At 50.0% G+C, this 22,730-nt stretch overlaps 2 protein-coding genes across 3 annotated transcripts in view; one reads left to right on the top strand and one right to left on the bottom strand.

Moving 5' to 3' along the window:
* The window catches only part of Vhasfd (V-type proton ATPase subunit VhaSFD), a 45,667-nt gene extending 29,015 nt beyond the window's left edge, over positions 1 to 16,652 (bottom strand). Inside the window, exon 1 of the mRNA XM_077698860.1 lies at positions 15,850 to 16,652. Within this exon, the coding sequence (XP_077554986.1) occupies positions 15,850 to 16,093 (244 nt within the window). The 5' untranslated portion in view covers positions 16,094 to 16,652. The remainder of the gene's footprint in view (positions 1 to 15,849) is intronic.
* Positions 3,269 to 22,730, top strand: part of LOC144169611 (blastula protease 10-like) — a 56,983-nt gene continuing 37,521 nt past the window's right edge. The window contains exon 1 of one of the 2 annotated variants that reach the window (XM_077698862.1): positions 3,269 to 3,474. In XM_077698862.1, the coding sequence (XP_077554988.1) occupies positions 3,315 to 3,474 (160 nt within the window). In that variant the 5' untranslated portion in view covers positions 3,269 to 3,314. Of the gene's footprint in view, positions 3,475 to 16,872; positions 17,133 to 22,730 lie in introns of those variants that run through there. The other variant, XM_077698863.1, reaches the window with a different exon arrangement.

Below are 22,730 nucleotides of genomic sequence, written 5' to 3'. Positions count from 1 at the left end.
GACGGACTGGAGTTTTATTCCATAGGACAAACCTGGGCTGTCCGTTTCCCTCTAGTACAAGCCCATGCATTGACAGCAGTCGGGAATTCCACAATGTTCACAACTTCGCTGTATGTAATTTTGATACGTAAATGGCATTTCGCGTAATGGTAGGGCCGTCTCCGCGACTAATCGTCATATAATTGATTTTGGTATAGTTTCAACGGAAGATGAGTTATAGCCGTTTTCTATTGTCATACTTTCTCCGTAGACGGGTGTGCTTCACTGTACAACTCACGATGTGGAAAAGCCAGCTTACTTAAAATTAAAGGCCAATAATGCCGTCTTCACCTCTAAGCACAAATGTATTGCTGAGAAGATCTCTTCGGGGGAAATATAAGCCGTGTTATATCAAGATATGGAAGTCCTACGACTTTTTTTTATTATTTGCATGATCTTTCCCTTAGGCCGAAGGTGTGGCGCACAGTTTTACGATTCCAGGGATCTGAGTGGGTGCCGCAATGTGGCGCTACGCTCGCGTGGTATTCTTCTCTACATCGCTCTGTAGTCGGAGACGGTCTGCCGGATCTTCCTAGCCATACACAGCTTCGCTGTAAAAATGAGTTTGACGAACGTGGGGGGAAGGGGGGGGGGAGGGGGGGTTGCGTCTTGGCAGCAGTTTGCACAGGGCACCGAATGAAGTAAGGCCGGCCCTGGGCCAGTGTTTCCATTGTGTTATTGTTGTGCGTACGTCGTGTTTATCTTCTGTTTATTTGTTTTGTGCTGCTTTTGTTTTTCTGTGGGTTCCTTTTCTTTTTCTGTATTTTTCTTTTATTTTTGTGTGCGTTGCGTTTTCTTTTTCTGTGTCTGCCTTGCCGCTTCGCTTCAGCTCCCTGAACTATAAGCCACAAGATTCGCTTTCCTTCGCTGTTGTTGAGCCTTGACTGCTAACTGACGAAGCTGGGGATTTTCCCCTCATTGTTGACGCTTGGCTTCTGCTTTACGTTGTCGCACAGACGAATCGGCTCTCCGACGTCGCTCTCTTTTGCGAGCAAGCGTCCGCTGTCGCTCGATCCATGCCAGCTGTTGGCGCCCACGGATGAAAAGACCGGCTCCTTATTTGCAAGGTCTATTCCGAGAGGCTATGGACGCTCTCTCTTGTATCATCCTGGGTGCGTGACACCCAACACCCAACGTGGCACCCAACGAATTGGGCGGACGACATCCCGGGCCCCTAATGTTCTCCGGACTTTAAAGCAGGTTCATTTTTATATATACTTTGCTTGGCTGGAGCTATCGAAAGTTTCCGGGAAAGCTTATCCAATTCATCGACACCAGGGCTGAAGCTACATCGGTCTTAAGCCGGCTTGGACCAGGTAGATATACGGGCCGGCCCGGGAGCCTCCATGGTCCTGATTCTGGAGGCCCCTAGCCTATAGTAATGCTTAATCAGTGAAAGAAATAAGTAATAATGTGATGGATAGAGCAGTCAAAATCAAGGAAGACAGAAAGGCGCAATACATTACACCCGTCATCATGGAACCATCTGTTGTTTTTACCAGACATGCTCCAAGCCACCAAACTGAACTTCAGCTGGCTGCATGGAGTAATGCACGGAGGAAGCGACCGGCCAACTCAGACAAAGGGTATACGACGCCACACCGCAATACGAAGGGTTCACGACCGCATATATCACGGGACCTAAAGACTGCCCTGCTCACCCGCAGCATTGCGCTCTATAACAGATAAACAAACATTGTGCGCATAAGCACGTGACACGTATGGAAAAAGCCGGCGACACAGATTAGCCCGCGTATTTTAGGAGACGTAGCAAGTGCGCTGAAAAAAGAACGACCCTCGTTTTCAAAGGCAGACAGAATCAGTCAGCCTTATTGCAGACCCGCGTAAAGCATATATCGCTTACACCGCTGTGGGCACCTCCATAGAAGATGCCTGCCACTACTATTATACTACTCCTGTTGGTGCTAAACCGGTTATCTGGCTCCGAATCACTGCTGGATCCGTTGCTGAGAGCGGTAAGTTAATAGCAGTGATGTATACTCTTAAAATGATTGCAGTATCCTTGGTATATGCGTGAATCTGCCCGCGTCTCTTTTAACTTTGGCAATTAAGTGCAAATACGTTTTGTTTGGAGGAGTGTTAATTAGAACATTCCACGGGAGCATTGAATGCTCAGAACTTTTGATGTAGAACACGACAGAGTTTGTTGAAAAGTGAGATATCGAAATAAAATAAGGAAGTTTGCGGGATGAACGGCGGCAGCGGTGGTGAATTTTAGTAACGCAAAAAATAAAATACAAATGAATGGACAAAAAAAGGTTGGTCGAGCTATGCGTGCAAGACTCGTCCAGAGAAAGAGAGAACTTCAATAAGCTCTAAAGCGAGTATGTTCGTGGTCGAGGTCTTCTGTCCAAAACTCCAAGTGCTGCCGGCCGTCTTCGCCCTTCCCCCTAGCAATAGTTTCTTCGGGGCTTCTGCGGGACAAATTCTGGTCTGTATGTCCATCCCTCAGGCAATCGGAGAAAGAATCAGAATAAATTGCCAGAGGAGTAAATAAAATGGACACAGGAGTAGGGGAATCGAACGTGGGCTTCAAACGTGGTAAACGGGAGCACTGCCGCGCCAAGTTACTCATACACAGTAGAGTGTCTAACGCATTCAGATGAAAGAATACGAAGAGGAAGGTAAAAAAAAAACTGGTTGATTGCTCTGTCATAGGAATCGGTAAAACACGAAAGTTAAATGTGCCGCGAAATCTGCAGATGGGCATGATTTGTTGGTCGGCGGCTGTCTTGTCGGTGTGCTTGACGAGCGACGTCCTGCTGGCGGGTCGCTTCAGCAAAGGTGTACTGGCGTCATTTCCGTGACGGATATGATGTCAGTGAAATCTTGGGGTATCGCGGCATAAAACACTTTCGTGTTAAAATATAAAACCTGAAAACCAACAACCCTAAGTATAACGTGCTCTTTAGTACTAAAGGTTGCTTCCCCGCAAGAAGATCCTGTGTGCAAGGGTGCACCCTTTACAGACAGCTTTCTTCATTGCACTGGCGTCACCTCCCTGACGGATATGACGTCAGCGAAATCTTCGTGTATCCGGGAATAAAACACTTTCGTATTAAAATACTGGCTGTGGTGACGCGGCCATGTCACGCCAAAGGATACATCATTCTCTGGACGTCCAGCGCTGTGTTTCTCTCGCGCTAAAATAACCCCTGAAAAAACCAGCCATTCCACGTTGTCTGCTCTCCTGTGCGCACGCGCAGTGGGACACCCTAGAGAACAGCCGTGTGGATCTTTCTCGGCTGGGACTTATGCTCGTTGAGGGAGACGTGGCGGTGCGCGTGGCCGACTGGCTGTCCGTCGACAGCGGCGGCTCAAGCACCTCCGATGAACAGCAGCAGCAGCGCAAGGGCACACCCTACATCTGGAGGCGATGGCCGCTTAGGACCGTCTACTACGACTTCCACTCATGTAAGTGAGTACGCGAGCACGTGCACGTTGCGTACGTGCTTGCGGGCATCGGCACTTCGGCCTGTTTGCTGTGACGCAAGCATTGGCTTCTGTGTCGCTGAGCCTGAAGTTGGATGGAGAAAATCACCGTGTAAATAGTGCGCTCATCGCTCATACGCAATATTCCAGTCCAGGCAGTGCACCGAAATTGGCCAAAGTCAACCACAAATCAGTCACCTCGTATCCTTTGGGCTGTGGGCAGGAACTGCCTCGCATTTATGAAGCGCCATTCAAGGTTCATGCAGCAAATAAGCGCGCATATGTTCGTCAGGTGTATTCAAACAGGCGGAGTTCGTCTGCAAACTATGAACCGTGAGGTAGGCCCTTTGTTGACCGCTGTTCCTGCACCAGGTTAGTACGCTCGAAAGCGCCCATATCCACCTTAGAGGCGCTGCGCTTCGCGAGTTCGGTAAAGGTCACTGGGCTTAAGGTCGGTTCCTGGTCGCGGGCTTCGATTATGACGGATCCCAGCACACAGATTTTGCTGGAAGGAACCAGGCAGCGCGCACAGTTCAACAGGAGTATCTGAACGCAAGCTGACCGAATTTCTTACCGCCACCCACTGTAAGAAATATGGCCCGTGCTGTATGTGAGATGCTGTTTACGTGGTGCGGCTGCCAAAAACAGCTGTGCAGAGTCAGAAGATGAACAAAGCGCTGTGTAGAGATATACGATATAGCGACAACTGACACCCAACTTCGCCATGCAGTCTGCAGCCATCTCGCGTTTTAAATCCAATCAAGACTTAGTCCATAACAGGACAACAGCATAACTGTCCTGTTACACTTAAAGGCGAGGACTTAAATCACATGCGCAGACGTTTGTAATATGTGTGTGCTATTGGGATACTCGTAATTCCCACGATTTACATGGGCTAAGGATGTGAACAAAAAGAAACTGTAATTGTGTGCATCACAAGAGAAAAGTTTGCGGTAAACTATTCTTATAGAATTCAAGATTGTATTATTTCTGAGATTCGCTATTACGAGTGCTTAGGTCAGCTCATATTTCTATTATTGCGGGTGCGGAGTGCGTAAGCTATACGGGTTTCTTCTTTCAAGAAAAGTCAGGTGTGCTCCAGCTGACCAGTTGACAGTTGATACTAATGTTTTACCGCTTGGGCAAAAACAAAGTTAGAATAAGCAGCACTCTTATTATATTCTTGTCGTAACGATGTCTTTAAGTATTCATTTTTTTCACTCGCCATTAAAGAGTGTAACCGCTTAAGCCCGTTTATCACTAACATGGATTCATTATCTGAATTTTTATTAAGAATCGCGAATAGTAGCCCCTAATAGGAAAAGATGGAATAGTTGGAAATCTTTCATCCAGTTCCCATTCACGTTACGCTGCAGTACACTGCACAATGTACAGCACCTTACGCCTTTGTATGCCTGCATCGCGTGTTTCAAAGTATCCTTTTGCGGCGACTCCGGACTGTTTATCCCTCCTTTATGTTTGATTTCTGTAACATGTTCTTCCTGCGGTTTTTCTGATTTTATATAACTTGTTCTACACGCATGCTCGATAATATTCGTTACTTGGATGTAAATAAAGTGCTACATTCAGACACGTACACTTCTCAGATCTGTTCGACCAAATTTCGTTGAAACATGAGTCGCGCACTTCCATCTTCTTGTCGACACCGATCACCTGGCTGTGTAAACAAAACCTGCATGTTTCCTTTTTATCAGCCTAAAGAATGTTTATTCACCACTGTTGTGTTATTTACCGAGTATCCTTACTGTTATTATCCGTGTTTATTCATATATACCCACCGGTTCTACTGTTATTGTCTATTATTCATGTTTACTCATGTATACCCACCTGTTCTACTGTTATTGTCTATGTCTGTTTATGTATGCTCGCCTGCTCTGGTCTCAAAAGAAACTGGCAGCATCTCAAATAAATAAATAAATAAATAAATAAATAAATAAATAAATAAATAAATAAATAAATAAATAAATAAATAAATAAATAAATAAATAAATAAATAAATAAATAAATAAATAAATAAATAAATAAATAAATAAATAAATAAATAAATAAATAAAAGCAAGGAGAAGGAGCCGTGAATGTTTACTGGGAAGTATAGACTCCTTCCGCTCTCAGCTAATGCAATTTAATGATATTGAGGGAGACGTCAAGGGCAGCCGTCACCCAGAAGACACGTCGCAGAGGCAGTGAAAACAGCGTGTTTATTCTGAGCGGCAACCCAGAACTCCAGCCTCAGGAATGATGATGAGGATGGGTATGAAGAATAGGTGAGGTACGGCATGATGATGATAATTGTCCTGGGAAGCAGACGAAGCATACGATGAATTGGCCACGACAGTACAAGGGCCCTCATCCATGTCTCCTTGAAGTGGGCAATAGCGCAACGGACAGATTGATTCTCACACTTTCCCCCTCGTCGCGGAAGCGACCGCCTGGGAGCAGTTTATGGAGTGCGAGGCGTGAACGGTTTCAGCCGGGACACATGCACGATCTCTGTGCCCCTGTAGCGGCGGTCCGAAGGAGGAGAGCAAGGCGCGACGCGATAATTGACGGGGGAGGTTTCTTCCAGGATGGTGTAGGGACCAATAAATCGATGAAGGAGTTTCTCACATAATCCTGGCTTACGAATTGGCGTCCAAAGGAGTACCTTGTCACCAGGGTGGAACTGGACAGCACGATGCGTTGCGTCATATCGAAGTTTCCGGTCGTTTTGGCAGGCTTCTGTGTGCAGGCGAGCAAGGCGACGGCAATGGGCAAGGCGTGAGACAAACTGCTCGGATAAGGGGCTTGATGTAGACACGGGAGCAGTAAAGAAAAGGTGGTATCCAGAATAAAAGACGGGTGTCGGCCAAAAACGAGGAAAAATGGCGAATAACCAGTGGTCTTTTGAACAGCGCTGTTGTATGCGAATGTAACATATGGGAGAATCGTGTCCCAATTTGAATGGTCGGGTCGAATGTACATGGAAATCATGTCAGACAAGGTACGGTGGAAGCGCTCAGTTAGCCCATTTGTCTGCGCGGGTGGTACGCGGACGTTGTTTTGTGGACAGTATGAGAGGCTCGAAGAACTTTTTCGAGAAGGTTGGACAAAAAAGTCCTGCCGCAATCGCTCAAGAGTACTCTAGGGGCGCCATGACGCAAGAGGATCGAGCGTAAAAAGAAATCGGCGACCTCAGTAGCACAGCCAGAACGAACTGGAGCTTCCGCATACCTTGTGAGGTGGTCTACGGCTGTTACGAACCAGCGATATCCGGCAGTCGTTGGAGGTAGTGGACCGTAGAGGTCAATTCCCACGGTGTCGAACGGTACCGACGGGCAAGGAAGGGGTTGTAGGAGTCCTGAAGGCGCGGAAGTTGAGCATTTGCGCTGCTGGCATGAGCCGCACGACGCAATGTAGCGGGCAACACAGGTGGCAAGGCCAGGCCAAAAAAAGCGGCTCCGGACTCGATCATACGTCTTATGAAAGCCTAGATGTCCAGCTGTGGCATCATCATGTAGGGCTTGCAGTATCGTAGCGCGGAGGGGGCGCGGTGCAACGGGAACCCATCTGTAGCCTGAAGGGTGGTGGTTGGAATGGTGAAGGACTCCATCTAAAAGCCGAAATTGTTGAAGTTGACGACGGCAGCGGCTGTTCACAGGACGTTTGGTTCCAGTAAGGTAGTCAATTATTCCACGGCAGTAGGGATCGGATTGTTGAAGTGCTGCCAAGTCAGACACGTTGTCAGGCGCTATGTGGCTGACAGGGGCGATGGTAAGTGTCGTGCAACACGACGTGGTCGCATCTGGAGCTTCGGATGACTGCAGCGGACATCGTGAAAGAGCATCTGCATCAAGGTGCTTCTTTCCGGATTTGTAAACGACTGTAAAGTCATATTCTTGCAGTCGAATAATCCAGCGTCCGAGGCGTCCAGTTAGGTTTTTCTGCGACTGCAACCACCAGAGAGCATGGTGGTCTGTCACCACTGTAAAGGAACGGCCGTATAGATATGGGCGGAATTTCTGAACCGCCCAAACAACAGCGAGGCACTCTTGCTCGGTAATTGTGTAATTCCTCTCAGTGGGACTGAGAGAGCGGCTGGCGTAAGAAACAACCCGTTCCATGTGTTGGTCATCAGCCTGCAAAAGCACAGCACCAATGCCATGTCCACTGGCGTCAGTATGCAGAACAACTGGTCGGGACTCGTCAAAATGACAGAGTACTGGACCGGAAGTAAGTGCTTGTTTCAACTCTTGGAAGGCCTGTTCACATGCATCAGACCACTCAAAGGGTGTTCCGGAGTGCATCAGCTTGTTGAGGGGAGAAGCAATAGCAGAAAAATTCCGGACGAAGCGACGGAAGTACGAGGCCAGACCTAAGAAGCTGCGCAGATTCTTTTGTTGTAACGGGCGTGGAAAGTTGATTACAGCAGCAATTTTTTCAGGGTCAGGCCTAATACCATCCTTGCTTACTACGTGTCCCAAAACTTTAATGCTTCGACTAGCGAAGCGGCACTTCTTAGTGTTGAGCTGAAGCCCCGCATTGGAAAGACAGGTGAGAACTTCATCTAGTCGCTTTAGGTGCTCAGCGAAACTTGAAGAAAAGATAACGATGTCGTCGAGATAGCAAAAGCACGTTTTCCACTTGAGACCGCGGAGCACAGTGTCGATCATTCGTTCAAATGTTGCAGGGGCATTGCAAAGCCCAAATGGCAGGACGTTAAATTGTGGTCTCTCTACCTCACAATATGCATAACCCTAGCATTGCACAAGGCAGGCATTCATGCACACTGCGAGGAACCACCGTGGGTTCGGGCTAGTTGAGCACGCTCACGATACTGAAACGCCGTCGCGCCAACTTATAACACCACCGCCTCGGTTGGGCAGGTGGAGAAGGGAGCGACAAAGGAATATGCCCAGGGTACGGAGGGAAGACGTTTATTTTATACTAACATTCTAGTCACATATTTTACAGTCCCAATTACATAATTTACAGTACAGGTACGTACTTCCCGTTAGGTGAAAGGGGCGATGGGGCGCCACGCGCGAGTGCGCACGTTTCGTCGGCGCAGAGCCAGTGGGCTCTTCTGTCAGGGCAAATTCCGGGGTGCGCGCACGTTGTGCGCGCGCGCATAGCCGTGCTGGCCAGATCGGCTCGCAGCAGCGAGGGAGACGGGGCCCATTCGCTCACAGGCGCGTACCGCACGGCGTGATCGTCGAGTGGTAGGTGCGGCCTTACTACTATATGCAAGCGTAGGGGCAACAGGAGCAGCCTTAGGCACGGGCCGCAGCTGGAAGGGCTGGTGGGCTTTCGCCGGCGCAACAGAGTTGCAGCTGGCTGGTAAAGAAAGCGTCACATACCTTCGGCCAACGCCTTCGGCGTCCTGGAAGCGTCTCCCCGAACGGACCCCCGCGCAGGGCGCGCGTTCGCGTCCCGGCGAGAGTCGGGTTCGGGCATCGTTCAAACGGACCAATGAGGTGAGGTTAGCTCCGCTACCAGGGCGGAGCGCCCGCTGCGTGACAGCGTTTTATAGCCGCAACGGCCTCAGGCAGGAGTTAGCAGACGGCTCGGCTGGACACGGTGGCGCCGAGACGAGCCGGCATTTCGGGGAGAGGGGAAAAGCGCCCGCAACGGCACAAACCCAGTGATCGCGCAATGGCTCGGGCGCTAGGATCCGCACAAAATTCATAGAGTCCGTCGGGGGTGGCGAACGCGGTCTTCTCTTTATCGTCCTCATGCATGGGGATCTGCCAGTACTCCGAGCGCAGATCAAGGCTTGAGAAATATTCGGCGCCTTGTAAGCAATCTAGGGAGTCATCAATCCGTGGCATCGGGTAAACGTCCTTTCGGGTAATTTTGTTCAATGCGCGATAATCGACGCAAAATCGCACCGATCCGTCCTTTTTCTGCACTAGCACTACCGGGGAAGACCACGGACTAGTTGAAGGCCGAATAATGTTTCGCTGAAGCATTTCGGTGACATTGTCACTGATAACTTTCCTTTCTGCTGAAGACACACGGTAAGGACGGCGGTGAATAATGCGAGATCCGTCGGTTTCAATACGATGCACTGCCACCGATGTCTTACCCAGTACGGTAGAATTAGAGTCGAATATAGATTTATGTTTGTTCAGAAGCTGCAGTAACGACTCAGTTTCAGCCGGGGAAAGGTCAGAGCTCATTGTGGCGGTTAGAGCGGGATCAGGAGAGTCGGAATTGAGATTAGTAGTAAATGAGACCGCACAGAGAGGGAAAATACAGGCGGGAGTAGAGGCAGCAACAGTAGCAATTGTGGTGCGCCGAGGTAGGACCATTGGCTCATGATTGGTGTTAACTACGATAAGAGCAGCAGTTCCATTTGAAAAGCGCACGAGACTAGGAGCGATCACCAGCCCTTTGGGAAGGAAGCGAGGAGAGGGAGTGATGAGAACGTCACCATCGCAAAACTGATTGGAACTAACCGAGATGAGTTCCTCACTGCCAGGATCAAGGACGTAATGCGCGCTGGCTACTAGGCGCTGCTGTGGCGCGTCATCAATAGTGGAATCATCCGTTTCCGTCAGTTCCATGTCTTGGCGGTCACAGGATATAATAGCGGATGCCGACGAGAGGAAGTCCCACCCCAAAATGAGCTGATGGGCGCAATGCGGCAGTACCGCGCACTGTATGTGGTGCCGAATTCCATCGATGAAAACACGCACTGTACAATATCCAGTAGGTTCGATGACACCTTGGTTCGCGTTACATAAAGAGGGCCCAGTGTACGGAGTTTTCACTTTTCGCAGTTCCACACATAACTTTTCATCAACCACTGAAATACTGGCTCCTGTGTCCACTAGCGCATCAACAATAACACCTTCTACATCGGCTCTTACAGTATTCGAGGGTTTGTCTGGAGGAATTGTCGATTTTCCCACTAGTGCAATTTTCCCTCCAAAAACTGCAGGAGCTAGTTTTCCTGGTGGGTGTTAGTAGCGTGGGTGGCAGGACGGAGGGGGGACAAAAAACGACGGTACGGTGAAGGCGAGCGCCGGCGTGCAGAACGATGACTGGAAGGCTCGAGTGGCCCTGGAGGCGACGAAGGGCGGCGCGGAGGGGAAACGTGTTCGGTACGCCGATAACCGTAGGGAAACCGGGAATAGTCACGTTCGAACGGGGCGTAGCCTCTTCGCTCGTCTTGCTGACGCCGACGGCAAAAACGAGAAATGTGGCCCCTGATCCCACAATAGTAGCACACTGGGCCATCTCCAGGAAACCGTTGACGGCCCGGTCGCACGGTGGTGTAATAATGCGGGGAAGCAGGGGCTGCGGCAATCGCTGTCACGTGGGCTTGCGGCGACAGTGGCTGAACCTGCAAGGGTGGTTTGGCCGCAATCGCAGAGTAGGACGGCGCGTAGACGGTGGCCAAGGGAGGGGTCGTGGGGGAGTAGGCCTGAGAGCAGACGGTGGCAAGAGGAGAACGTGCAGGTGAATATCCCGTCATGGATGTTAGCTCCTCCCTGACAATATCTCGAAGCTCCGGCGCGTTAGTGTGACAATGGTCACGCGACGAACAGGGCGAGTCCTGTTGCTGCAGTTCTTCGCGGATGATCGCGCGAATGAGGCTGCGCAGATCCGAGTCCCCGTATTGATGAGAGGCGCAAGCCTCCTGGCGAAGGCGAATAGACTGCAGTTGGTCCAGCCGTTGACAAGTCTTGCGGACATCACTGACGCTTGCAGGATTTTCCACAGCCAGAGCGTTAAAGGCAAACGGAGCGATTCCCTTCAATACATGACGCACCTTGTCAGCCTCTGGCATGGTTTCATCCACACGGCGACAAAGAGCGACGACGTCCTCAATGTAGGAGGCGAATGTCTCATCAGGCCGCTGAATGCGAGCGGCAAGCGTTTGTCTGGCTACATCGGCGCGAATGGACGGCGTGCCGAAATTTTTTCGTAGCTCCTGAGTAAAGTTGGTCCAGTCGGTGATCGTGTGTTCGTTGTTACGGAACCACGTCTTGGCTGCCTCGTGTAGGGAGAAGGAGACGATTCGAAGCTTAAATGCGTCATCCCACCGATTGAAGCTGCTGACCCGATTATAGCTATCCAGCCAGTCGTCGACATCCTCACCTCGATGGCCAGAAAAACCCGGCGGATCGCGTTGGTGGCTGGTGATTGTAAACGCAGCAGGCACAGCAGCTGACGATCCGGGGGGGCTGTTCCCGCTCTCGTGCTGCATCATCAGAGGCAAGCGCCTGCCGGAACGAAGCTCCAGGTGTGCGACTGGGAAAGACAGAGGACGGGACCGAGGTGCACCTCCACCACTTGAGGGAGACGTCAAGGGCAGCCGTCACCCAGAAGACACGTCGCAGAGGCAGTGGAAACAGCGCGTTTATTCTGAGCGGCAACCCAGAACTCCAGCCTCAGGAATGATGATGAGGATGGGTATGAAGAATAGGTGAGGTACGGCATGATGATGATAATTGTCCTGGGAAGCAGACGAAGCATACGATGAATTGGCCACGACAGTACAAGGGCCCTTATCCATGTTTCCTTGAAGTGGGCAATAGCGCAACGGGCAGATTGATTCTCACAATATTCATATCTTAGAAACGCGTGCGCCGAAAAATAACAGATTATTAGGAAAAATAAATCAAAGCTCCACGGATATTGAAGCTTCTTTTACGGGGAGAGGTACTCATGACATTATTCAACATTTACTGGTCCCTGTCTACGTAAAAGCAGAGAGTTGTAAGTACAGTTTCTTCCCTTAAAACCATGCAAGGTTGGAATTAGCTTCCTACCATTTTTTTTGTTCAGTTTATCTGTTACCGAATTTGAAAAACAAAACGTATTTTGGAGTAATGTTTGGGGAAAATGTTTCTACCTTTTACAACTCTATGGCTTGTCATTTTCAATCGTATTGTATAGTGTCGCCTTTTTGGTATACCCATGACTTGCACGGAAAAGTACTGGACCACGGTATTTTTAAATAAATAAACAAATTTCGTATTCGCTTCACAATTTCAAACTTACCAATGTATCCCTCGAAGCTATAAAGCTGTTAATTCACCTTTAATTTGTTGCGTGTTGTTAACGTTATGGCAGACGCATTTCGTTTCTATATGCGCTTTTAGCTATTTTAACTGCAGTGGCATCTGCATCTTTGGTACGACGTACTGTGAATTATGTTTATGTGTACGGCGGGTATATACGCCTCATGTAATCCAGCGTTCCCTGGAATTTTGTACACAGGGACATGTTTGCACTTGGTAATTCGTCAGAAATTAAGCCTGTGTGACCGAGGGTTAAGCGCGTAACCTCGTTTGCAGTGGTTGTGCCAGCTTCAATACTTTCAGTCTTGCGTTTTTCAATAGTATTGTTATTACTATTATCATTGTTTTCTGCCATGACCGCTGTTCAGCGTCATTCAATAGCCTCGCGGGCATGACCTCTGCACTCTCGCCCAATACAAGGGCCCTTTCGCTCTGTCCAGGTGCACGTACGCGAGTGCATGTTTGACAGCTGATATACGTGCACTGAATCTCGGCTGTAAATGAGCGATGCAGTTCAGTCACAGAGACCGGCAGCTGCAGCACGCAGCAAGAACGAGCGCGGCAGGGCCGCTCGAACTTTATGTGCACAGCTGACAATCCCTTTTCCCGCGATTTGTGTCTAGCAGCCGGCAGCCGACCCAGATTCCAAGCCTAGATTCCAAAAACACGTGGAATCAAGGAAGTTTGATCGAATAACGGATACACAGAAGGGAAGAGTAATGAATTGTGGAGGAGGGGACAGTATTTCCAGGCTCCTACCCGCCGCGGTGTCTCAGTGGCTATGGCGTTGTGCTGCTGAGCCCAGGGACGCGGGTTCGATTCCCGGCTGCGGCGGCCGCTTTTCTGATGGAGGCTAAAAGCAAAAAAAGCCCATGTGTTCGAGATTTCGGCGCACGTTAAAGATCCTCCGGTCGCCAAAATTAATCCGGAGCCCTCCACTACGGCGCGCCTCATGGCCTGTAGCATCAGCGCATTAAACCCTGGAATCAATCAATCAATCAATCAATCAATCAATCAATCAATCAATCAATCAATCAATCAATCAATCAATCAATCAATTTCCAGGCCCCTGACAGCAGCACCTTGCTGTTTAATAAAGTTTTTTCCTCCCTTTTCTCCAGGAACTTACGAGCCGCTGCTCACACCCGGGTTATTGGCTCACGCGTAGTGCTATATAGGGTTACAGAATAATTTAGACTATGTGATCACCTCCAACGTGCATCGAACTTTCGGCGCACGGGCGTTTTCATTTTTCGCCCCGATCGGAAGAAGGGGCGGCGTGGCCCAGATCGAATCAGTGCCCATTCGTGCTCAGCAGCACAACGCCTCATTCAGAAACGGATATTTGCAGCATCTAGGCCTAACTGGCACGGTCAAGTGTCGACTAAGTTCACTGCACGCGAAGATTGATTCGGAGAATGCATGGTTTTGACGCTTAAAAGACGGGTAATGTGCGGGTTTTCTTCACTGTTATCAAAAAATGCCTTCATGCGCCAGAGAACTTCAGCCCACACAGTGTGCACCAACTCAGTATCCTCCAGGCACGCACGCGCGCACATGCACTCACCAATCCACCCACCCACACACACACGCACAGGCTATATACAATTTTCGTTTTGTTTTATTTGGTTTTTGTAGTCCAGTATGGTCTTGTAAGAGCCCCATGAGAAACATTTCATAGGCTCCTGCCAGAAGCTTCGCTATCGCGGCGTCAGAACGTTTTTAACATTTTGAATAGTGAGGTTTGGTGGGCTGAAGTTACATCTTGGCTACGCGGTGTGGTGGGTGACTCCGGTCGAACCCGGCCGCGTCTTTGGGCTCAGCAACACGTATCTATAGTGCCATACAGCCAGCGCTGCGGGTATTTTCAGAACGTGCCAAGTATCTTCTAGGCACTCTTCCCCGAAATGAGGGTCTCATAAGCATGTGAGCACAACACGATAAGCATTTACACTATGCATTGGAAGACGAAAATGATTTTTTTATTTTTCTCGTACGCCCACTTCTTGATACTATTATCGTCCGTCAAGTTACTTGAATCACGCGTATACCGGCTGCTGAAATTCACACAGTGCTACATATAAACTGACAACAGGAGAGGGAAGTGCTACATATAAACTGACAACAGGAGAGGGAAGGAATGTAAGGTGTAATTAAGGTAACAAAATACAGTTTTTAATCACATCTTACTTGCGCGACATTCTATCAAATTCTATATATGACGCGTATGACCTCAGACACATTACTCCCCAGTTTTAACCACTTCAAAACGCCCTGTAGCTTTTCGAAATGTTCAGACCATGCATCCTAAGAGAGCTGGTCAAGATAATATAGGGCCCCTGAATGAATCGTGCCTGGTATACAGCGCAGCAAGGTGTTGCTTCGACGTATTTAGCACATTTTTTTCTTTATTATTTAATGCGGGGATCGAGAGTGCAAGTCCACACTTTGTTATCAGGCAAGCGCCATGCTGCCCGTGGCACAGGCGCTATTCGAAACCGCGTGCCAGCAGTAGAGATGACGTAAAAAAACGTTCTACGCAGCCCTGTGTAAATCGTCATAAAGGCAACCGAACTGTGCTCTTGCCCCTGGTTTTGTAAATGCAACCATGCCACAATCAATTGCCATCTCTTTAACTTTAAGGACTCACACCATCACGACGTGAAGTCTGAAATTTAACCTTTAAAGAGCCTCATTCAAAAACAGACCTTACATATATACAAAGCGACTTCTTTCGGAGCAACCTAACTCTCTTGGGGTTCGAACATCGTTCTGTACCGTGCTGCAACTATACTATGCCATGTAGAATCGCCGTTAATTATTTGGTGGAACAAGAACCACAGGTTTTTGTTCGAACCAACTGAGCCCAGCTTATCGGGAGCGCATTGGAATTGTGCAAACACAGTAAGGCGTGTACGTGCTGCTGCTCTTGCGCGACTCTTCTCGGAAGTTTGATGCCAACACCGGCATTGCTCATTGCAGTCGTGCTTGCCCTGCATAAACTATGTCCAAGGTATAAATTATGCCCATACACAAAGTTCACGGCAACCATAACACGGGCCAACTTCTGCAAATACAATACTTTTTAAAAAGTGAGACACCATTGGACGACATTGTTGACCAGTATGATAACATCACGCAAGTTTTTAAAGCAGCAGTGAAAATAACCCGGTGGTTCCAATTCATCTCTGCCTTAAAAATAAATTGATCCTCTAGACTTCCACAAAACAGCACAGGAACTCAAATGCAAAACAACAAAGGAACCACGGTTGACCACAGCTGACAAAAGGGGAGCATTAATACCATACATAACTCTGCGCCCCACCTGAGTCCTTCCGATCGCCATCCTGCTCTTCGAGCTGCTTGATGACCAGTTCGGCCATGACGGACGCTCGCCGGGACTGCCTCGCCTGGTCGAAGTAAGCCTCGGGCGGGCCGGTCACCTTGTCCAGCTCGATGTCGCTGCTGCGCCTCTCGTACGAGCCACCGCCCACCGGACTGAGCTGGTCAGCGCCGCGCTTCCGGTGGTGCTGCTTGCCGCTGCCAGTGTCCATCTTCCCGCGAGGCATGGCTCTCCTTTTGACTACGCTTGCCTACAGTCGGCTTGAAACACTGGGCTCTGACGAGCACGGGAACAACGCAACAGTCGTCGCCGACCAGCGAGGTCAACACTGCCTGGCTTCAGGCGTCGTGCTGTGACAGCGACCTGTTCAATTCGTCAAAGAAGGGACCGAAGAGAACAGCAGGTCCTTAGCTCAGGGTCAACTCAGAAACCGTTGAATTCGCCGAAAACAGTCAAGTCTTAAGCGGACATGTGAATACGAGAACACTCGCAATTGTGTTTTCGAAGGTCAGGCGCTAGATGTGCGGTGATTCTGATCCGGGGAGGTACCGTCAACGCACACGCTGGGCTGGGTGATCTTCAAATCACTGGGTCGTGCTCCAATCTTCAGGTGATGAACTGGAGACAAATGGGTCATTCACAGTCTGTGCGCGTTTTTTACGTTCAAGGCGCGCTTTAATCAAAGTAGAAAATTAAGTCACCGTTATCGCTGGTAGGTTTTCACGCTGACAAAAGGGTGACTGACATTACTCCGGTTGTCGACAAACTGGCCTCACTATAGTACACCTGCGACTAAAGGTGCCGGCGTCTGTGGTGAGCAGCGCGGGCGCACCAAACGTTGGACGGGGCGTGCGACGGATTGCGGCGCGCACGTGAGCCGACGGTGCGCGAGCCGTATCCTCTCTCACTCATTCCGTCCCCGTTGTTCTATCAGAGGGAGAATACGAGAATAACTGGGCGCGAGGGGGAAGGCTGACGGAAAAAAGAAACGGCGATGCTGTGACGGGCGCCGCCGTGCACACAATGTTTGCGGAGCCAGCGTTTTTTCCCCCATGCGTGAAGGGCCGGGTACAGAGAGCTCATGGGGGGAGAGGCGAGAGCAAAGTGTGTTGCTGTCTCTGCTAAAACAGATGCGCGCACACCAAGCACCGTACGCGCGTACAGCTACGCGACGTACAGAGTGGCACGAGCGTATGGCGGTGGACGAGGTAGCGCGCATCAGATGGCGTGACGACGTCGAAACGTTTGCTTTTCAGGTTGCGAGGGTGAGCTTTCACTCTTTATGGTTAATTAATTATGTGGTTGTACGTGACAAAGCTACCTGCACGGCGCCTGATTAATTTAGATCCCCTGAGTATCTTTAACGTGCGCCAAAATCTGGACAGAGGGGAATTTTTCGTTTATCGCCTCCATAAGAAAAACAACTGCTGCGGGCCCACGTGCGGAGTTTTTCTCGTTACAGCCCGCACTGCGCAGAGCCTGCGTACATCGAACTCTTCCTTAACAGCCTCTCCGCGAAACGCACGGTCAATGTGACACGGTGAACCCGATGAAACCGATCAATGCGTGAAGTACATATACGACTAGTAGTAATTTTTGATTCACTGGTTTCGTAAAATTCCTTAGCACGAGACAGAAAAAGAAGAAAGAAAAAAAAAGGCGTCAACTTCAGCCATCGGTATTTTTTGTTATTGTTGTTTTCGTCTGCTGTTCCGTGAGAGGGCGTGACGCGCTTCGCACGCATGTGCGCACGTAACCGCGAGACCACAAATATATAACGGCTCCGCACATGTGACACGGGACGACACGACCGCTGCTGTAAAAGCGTCTGGAATCGTAAAGGCGTGCAGAGATATCCCAAGTAACGCTTATCAGCACCGGCTTGCCCAACAGCTGTATTCCGTGTGCATTCCTTCCCACGCTGGGAGTCTCTCTCTGTACACCGTTTCAAGCGAAATGGCAGACCGACGCAGACAATGAGGCATAGCAAAAAAAAAAAAAAATGTTCAAAGTGCGTTTTCACGGGCCGTAGCTTGAGGTGCGTCGCAGTGGAGGACTACGGTTTATTTTAGACCACCTGAGGATCTTGAACGTCCCTCTAAATCTCGACACATCGGCGCTATCGTTTTTCGCCTTCGTCAGAAAAAGTTGTGGGCGCAGACAGCATCGAATCCGCATTCTCGTGCTCACAGGCACTACGCCTCAGCAGCACTGAAACACCGCAGCGAATAAAACTCATAAACGAATTCTTTCTTCGGATAAGTACTTCGTACGGACATGTAACCTGATGGTAGGGACCTATTCGTGCAGGCGCCAACACTCGTACAGTCTTACTCCTCCATCCGCTTCTGAGATGACGGCACGTCAGAGATGATTATTCCGGCTCTCATTGCGGTGGTTGACATCACTGCCCCTCGAAGAGAGGGGTTGTGACCTGCTCCTATAGAGACCAGATGTCACGATTCTGTTTTGCACTGTTCACACTCATCCGCCATGTCACCTCTCACGAGAAGTGGGGCTGCCCCCCTGCCGTCCACCTTCCGCTGCTGCAGCGTGATATGTACCCGCTGCATCCGCACGTAACGTTAGGGAGGAGCCGGGCAACGTGATGGCGACGACGATCTGCATTGTTATTTCAGTTCTGAAAAAGCGAGCAAAGGTTTGGATTATGTCACTATTATTCAGTTAGCTTGGTCCTGTTGAATGCCGAGACTGCTATGCCACTCGAAGTGCCGAGGGGGATAAAAAAAATTCAACCAAGTTTCATACAGTGTGAAATCTGCTGAAACAGCGCAGCCGTGGTTCCCTTATGTCGGCTCGAACGTCAACGGGCGATCGCCCGAGAACGGCAGCGCCGTCGCCGCGCAAATTCTACGGTTCGCGCAAAGGAATCGGCCGCTTAACGTGAGCGGCGTGGAAGGCTCCCTCCATTAGCGGGAGGGAAAGGAACTCGCTCTGGGAGACCACTACGCCTTCTATCGGTGGGTTGGAAAACCGGTTTCTGCGACGCCGTCGGCGAGTCTGGGAACCTGCCCCAACCCCTGCATTACGCACGACCTTCAGCAGACGGACGAAATGGCTCGACTTGTTAAAATGGTCGCATGAGGGGGAGCGAATCAGCGCCGTTGCCGACGAAGCTTGCCGCTCTCTGGGCAACCTTTACGATCAGGAGGGCGGGACGCGTTGCGACTACCCACGACGACAACCCGTGCGCAATATGTTCCACCGGTAAATGTGCACCTTCAGTGTTCGTGAGCGTGCATGCATGCATGCATGCGCGCGCGCGCGCGTGCGTGTGTGTGTGTGTGTGTGTGTGTGTGTGTGTGTGTGTGTGTGTGTGTGTGTGTGTGTGTGTGTGTGTGTGTGTGTGTGTGTGTGTGTGTGTGTGTGTGTGTGAGATAGATAGATAGATAGATAGATAGATAGATAGATAGATAGATAGATAGATAGATAGATAGAGAGAGAGAGAGAGAGAGAGAGAGAGAGAGAGAGAGAGAGAGAGAGAAAGAGATTAGGAGCGTTCCATGGACGCCGTGTTGTTAATTTAGTGCAATAGTTCTGACAGTTTATTATGAACTGTAGCAGAGGAAAGGTTCTTCAGAAGGAAGGCACGTAACAAATGGAGCGGGCAAGAGCAGAAAGAGGGTGCGTTTCGCCTTCTCCGCCCCGTACCACCTGCCGCAACACCTATTATATATGCCGCAGACGGACAAGAGAACACGCGGGCAAGTGCCGCAAAAGCAGGGGAGAGAGAGAGAGAGAGAGAGAGAGGAGAGAGAGAGAGAGAGAGAGAGAGAGAGAGAGAGAGAGAGAGAGAGAGAGAGAGAGAGAGAGAGAGAGAGAGAGAGAGAGAGAGAGAGAGAGAGAGAGAGAATGCTCGCACATGCATGCTATCGCACCAAATATAAGAAAAAATAGACGAACATCAGAGGAGCCTAACTCGGGTGACAAGCGCAATTCAGTACAGGCGTCTACCGGTCGTACGCTAATTTTGTTTGGGCCCTGTGCTATTATAGCAACCTGCCATCCCGAACATGGAGTGACAAGCCTCGCTTTTGAGACCGTATAGACAATGACACCAGACAGGGCCTAAAGAGCGCCGGCCGCGAATCCATGTAGCAGGCGCAGCGAGCGGGGCCTTACTTTGAATACGTTCATCAGGCGTGACCGCAATGCATACGCTTGCGCGCTTTCGCGCGCACTGCTTCGTGTTATCGTGTTATCCGACTTCCTACTGCGTATGGGGCCGGCGAGCGGGCACTCAGATTGCGTTACGTGCGGGTGCGACGAAAAAGAAGGAAACTACACACGCGTTAGAACATTTACATGGTGGCTGCGACATTTACTTAGATTGACTGAGGAAGGTAGCTTTAACCTTGCTCGCCAAATGAAATGGCTTGACTGCTTCAGGGCTAGAAACATGGTATGTTCTGACCACTACTATGACTGTAAACGATATCGGCGAGACCGAAACCACGTTGGTTTAACAGCAGAGCTGTTTAAGTTCGGGCTTGGTCGGTTGGCGTTCGAAGAATAAGTTCAAAAAAAAAAAAAAAAAGAGCTCCTGCGCGAGAGGCCGACGGCGGAACCAAGCCTTGCCTAGCTATGACGTCATCATGAGCGACGCCACCGCTCGACCTTGGAAAACACTACGCCCAGCGTTCGTGGCGCGATCTCTATCGCACTCTTCCTCTCCCAGTTCACGTGCGTTCGAGCCTGAAGTGCGTTCGAGCACAGACGCCGAGTTCGGGCTATAGAAGCCGAGTTCGCAAAGCCGGTTGCCACTGGTTCTAGCGCGTGCTAACGCGGTCCGCTTTGGGGCAGATGTGAAAGGCTGCGTACGAAACGATCCGGGCCTGCCAGTCATGGATAACTTTCAGCGGCAAGTTCGGAAATCCCGTGACGTGCAACAGCCGGGTCTCCGACGAAGGGAGAGGGGCCGCCAGTTCTGCTGTTTTGTCAGCCTTGCACCACTGGTGCAAGCTGCGCCAATTTTTTGAAGGCGATGTTGTGTTAGCTTAATAGTTTTGTGTGTTTTTTTCTTTAGTACTGCGCACATCCGAGATTAAGCGGGCCTTTACATTTTAAAATAAGGAACAGGGCCGGATGTATTCAAATGAATTGTAAGCGTGTCAGTAAAACAGAAAATATTGATGTGACAGGGGTAGTGATAGAGAAGACTACTTTTTCCAATCATTGACGACCACACTTGGCAGTTGTAATAGAGAAAGAGGGCGCACACGCAAACATTTCGAGGAGGAGCCCAGTATTCTGTGACTTGCTCCTTTGGTGGACGAAAATAATTGCAGTAATATTTTTGCCGAACAAAGGCAAACCATTGCACTAATTGAAGTACAGCCGGTAAAAGGCTTGTCTATAGTACAGCGTTCGTACTCTCAGCCCTATCCTGCCCCGCCGGAGCGGGATTTGAATAAAACTACTGCAGAATTCTGAAGTCTCAGCCTTTCGCTTTTGCCTCCGACATGTTTGGGACGAGTATGTTTCGGCAGTTTTTGGATGTAGCTGGTTGAAGTTGAAATCGCTGTTATAGACAAGCGTTTTACCGGCTGTACAGCGACCAGCTGTCTACAATCCCGAAATTCACTTGGCGGCAGCATTACCGGTGCTCGCAGCCGGGCCGCGCGCATGCACCGTGCGGCAGCCAGCGATAACGGCGTGAGGGTCTGTGGGTGCTATGCGAAGCAGCATCTCCTTCCAACAGTAAAGCACGTGGGCTGCTCACGTGATAAGAAACGAGATGTCCTGTGACTGGCCCTTTACGAGGGGTTGGACAATGATCACTAGATACCGAATTTTAGGGCAAATGCCGATTTTGTTCCTTGCGCTCCTCTCACCCCACTTTGATATATGAGCATCAATTAGAGCAGTGGTTCTCAGCCCATGGATGCCCCGGGGACCCTTTTGGGCTTGTGAAAATGATGAGGGAACACACGATGGAGCACACGTTGATCGGTGCCATAATGTCAAACAATTTGCACTTGCAGCTTACGTCGCCCACACTCTTATACAATGCCCGCCCTTTCCTGCTTGACCCCCGCAAGGGGCATCTGTTAGAGCAGATGTTTGTGTGTACTGCGCGACACCACGGACACCGAGCATCCACGTGTAGCCGTGCGTGGCAGCGCCGTGTCCGGGGGAAAAGAGGATCCTGGTGGTTGAGCCGACGCCGAGTGTTTGCACCTTTAAGGCCCCTTGGCGAAGTCAACACACCACTTCGGCCTCCGCTTCTCGTAGACGGCACCTCCGGTCTGACCCGCCCGGGGGTAATCGGCAGTCGCCTTTTCCTGTCCTCCCCCTTCAACTTTCACTTTCCTATCTTCTTTCTAACAATTTTCCTGTCGTCTCGTTCCTTCTTCCGTTTCCTTTTTTTCCTGGCGGCTAGGGTTAAGCTTGTGTGGCGGACAACCCTGAGTTCAGCCATATTTGGTTTTAGTCGTGGTGTACAGCTGACGTGGGCAGGACTTGTCGCGAGTTTCTGTCCGGTCCCCTTGTTGGGCTCCATGGTGGGGCGCGGCTGCACCACTGCCGAACAGAGTTTTCATTTTATGGCTTCTTTTTTTTCGATCAACTGATCCTCTCGTAAAAGAGGGGGGCAGCGATGTAACCACGGAAATTTTTCACGAAAAATGTCAACTTTCCACGCTTCCGTGGTACACAGTAACGACCCCGAACAAAACCTGCCCGACTTGTCTAGCCATTTGTAGTTGCAAAAATGCTAACAGCCACCATTGGTGAAGGCTACAAGATCAAGAAGCTAGCCAATGGAGACCTCCTCCTAGAACTACTCTACAAACATCAGTGTGATAAACTGCCACAGCTAACGTCTTTTTGAGAGATCTCTG

The sequence above is a fragment of the Haemaphysalis longicornis genome, unplaced genomic scaffold (genome assembly GCF_048455015.1).
Source record: "Haemaphysalis longicornis isolate Haplotype H1 unplaced genomic scaffold, Haemaphysalis longicornis Haplotype H1 scaffold_2, whole genome shotgun sequence".
Taxonomy (NCBI): Eukaryota; Metazoa; Arthropoda; class Arachnida; order Ixodida; family Ixodidae; genus Haemaphysalis; species Haemaphysalis longicornis.
The sequence above is the reverse complement of the archived record's forward strand: the minus strand, read 5'-3'. Positions and strand labels throughout refer to the sequence as shown.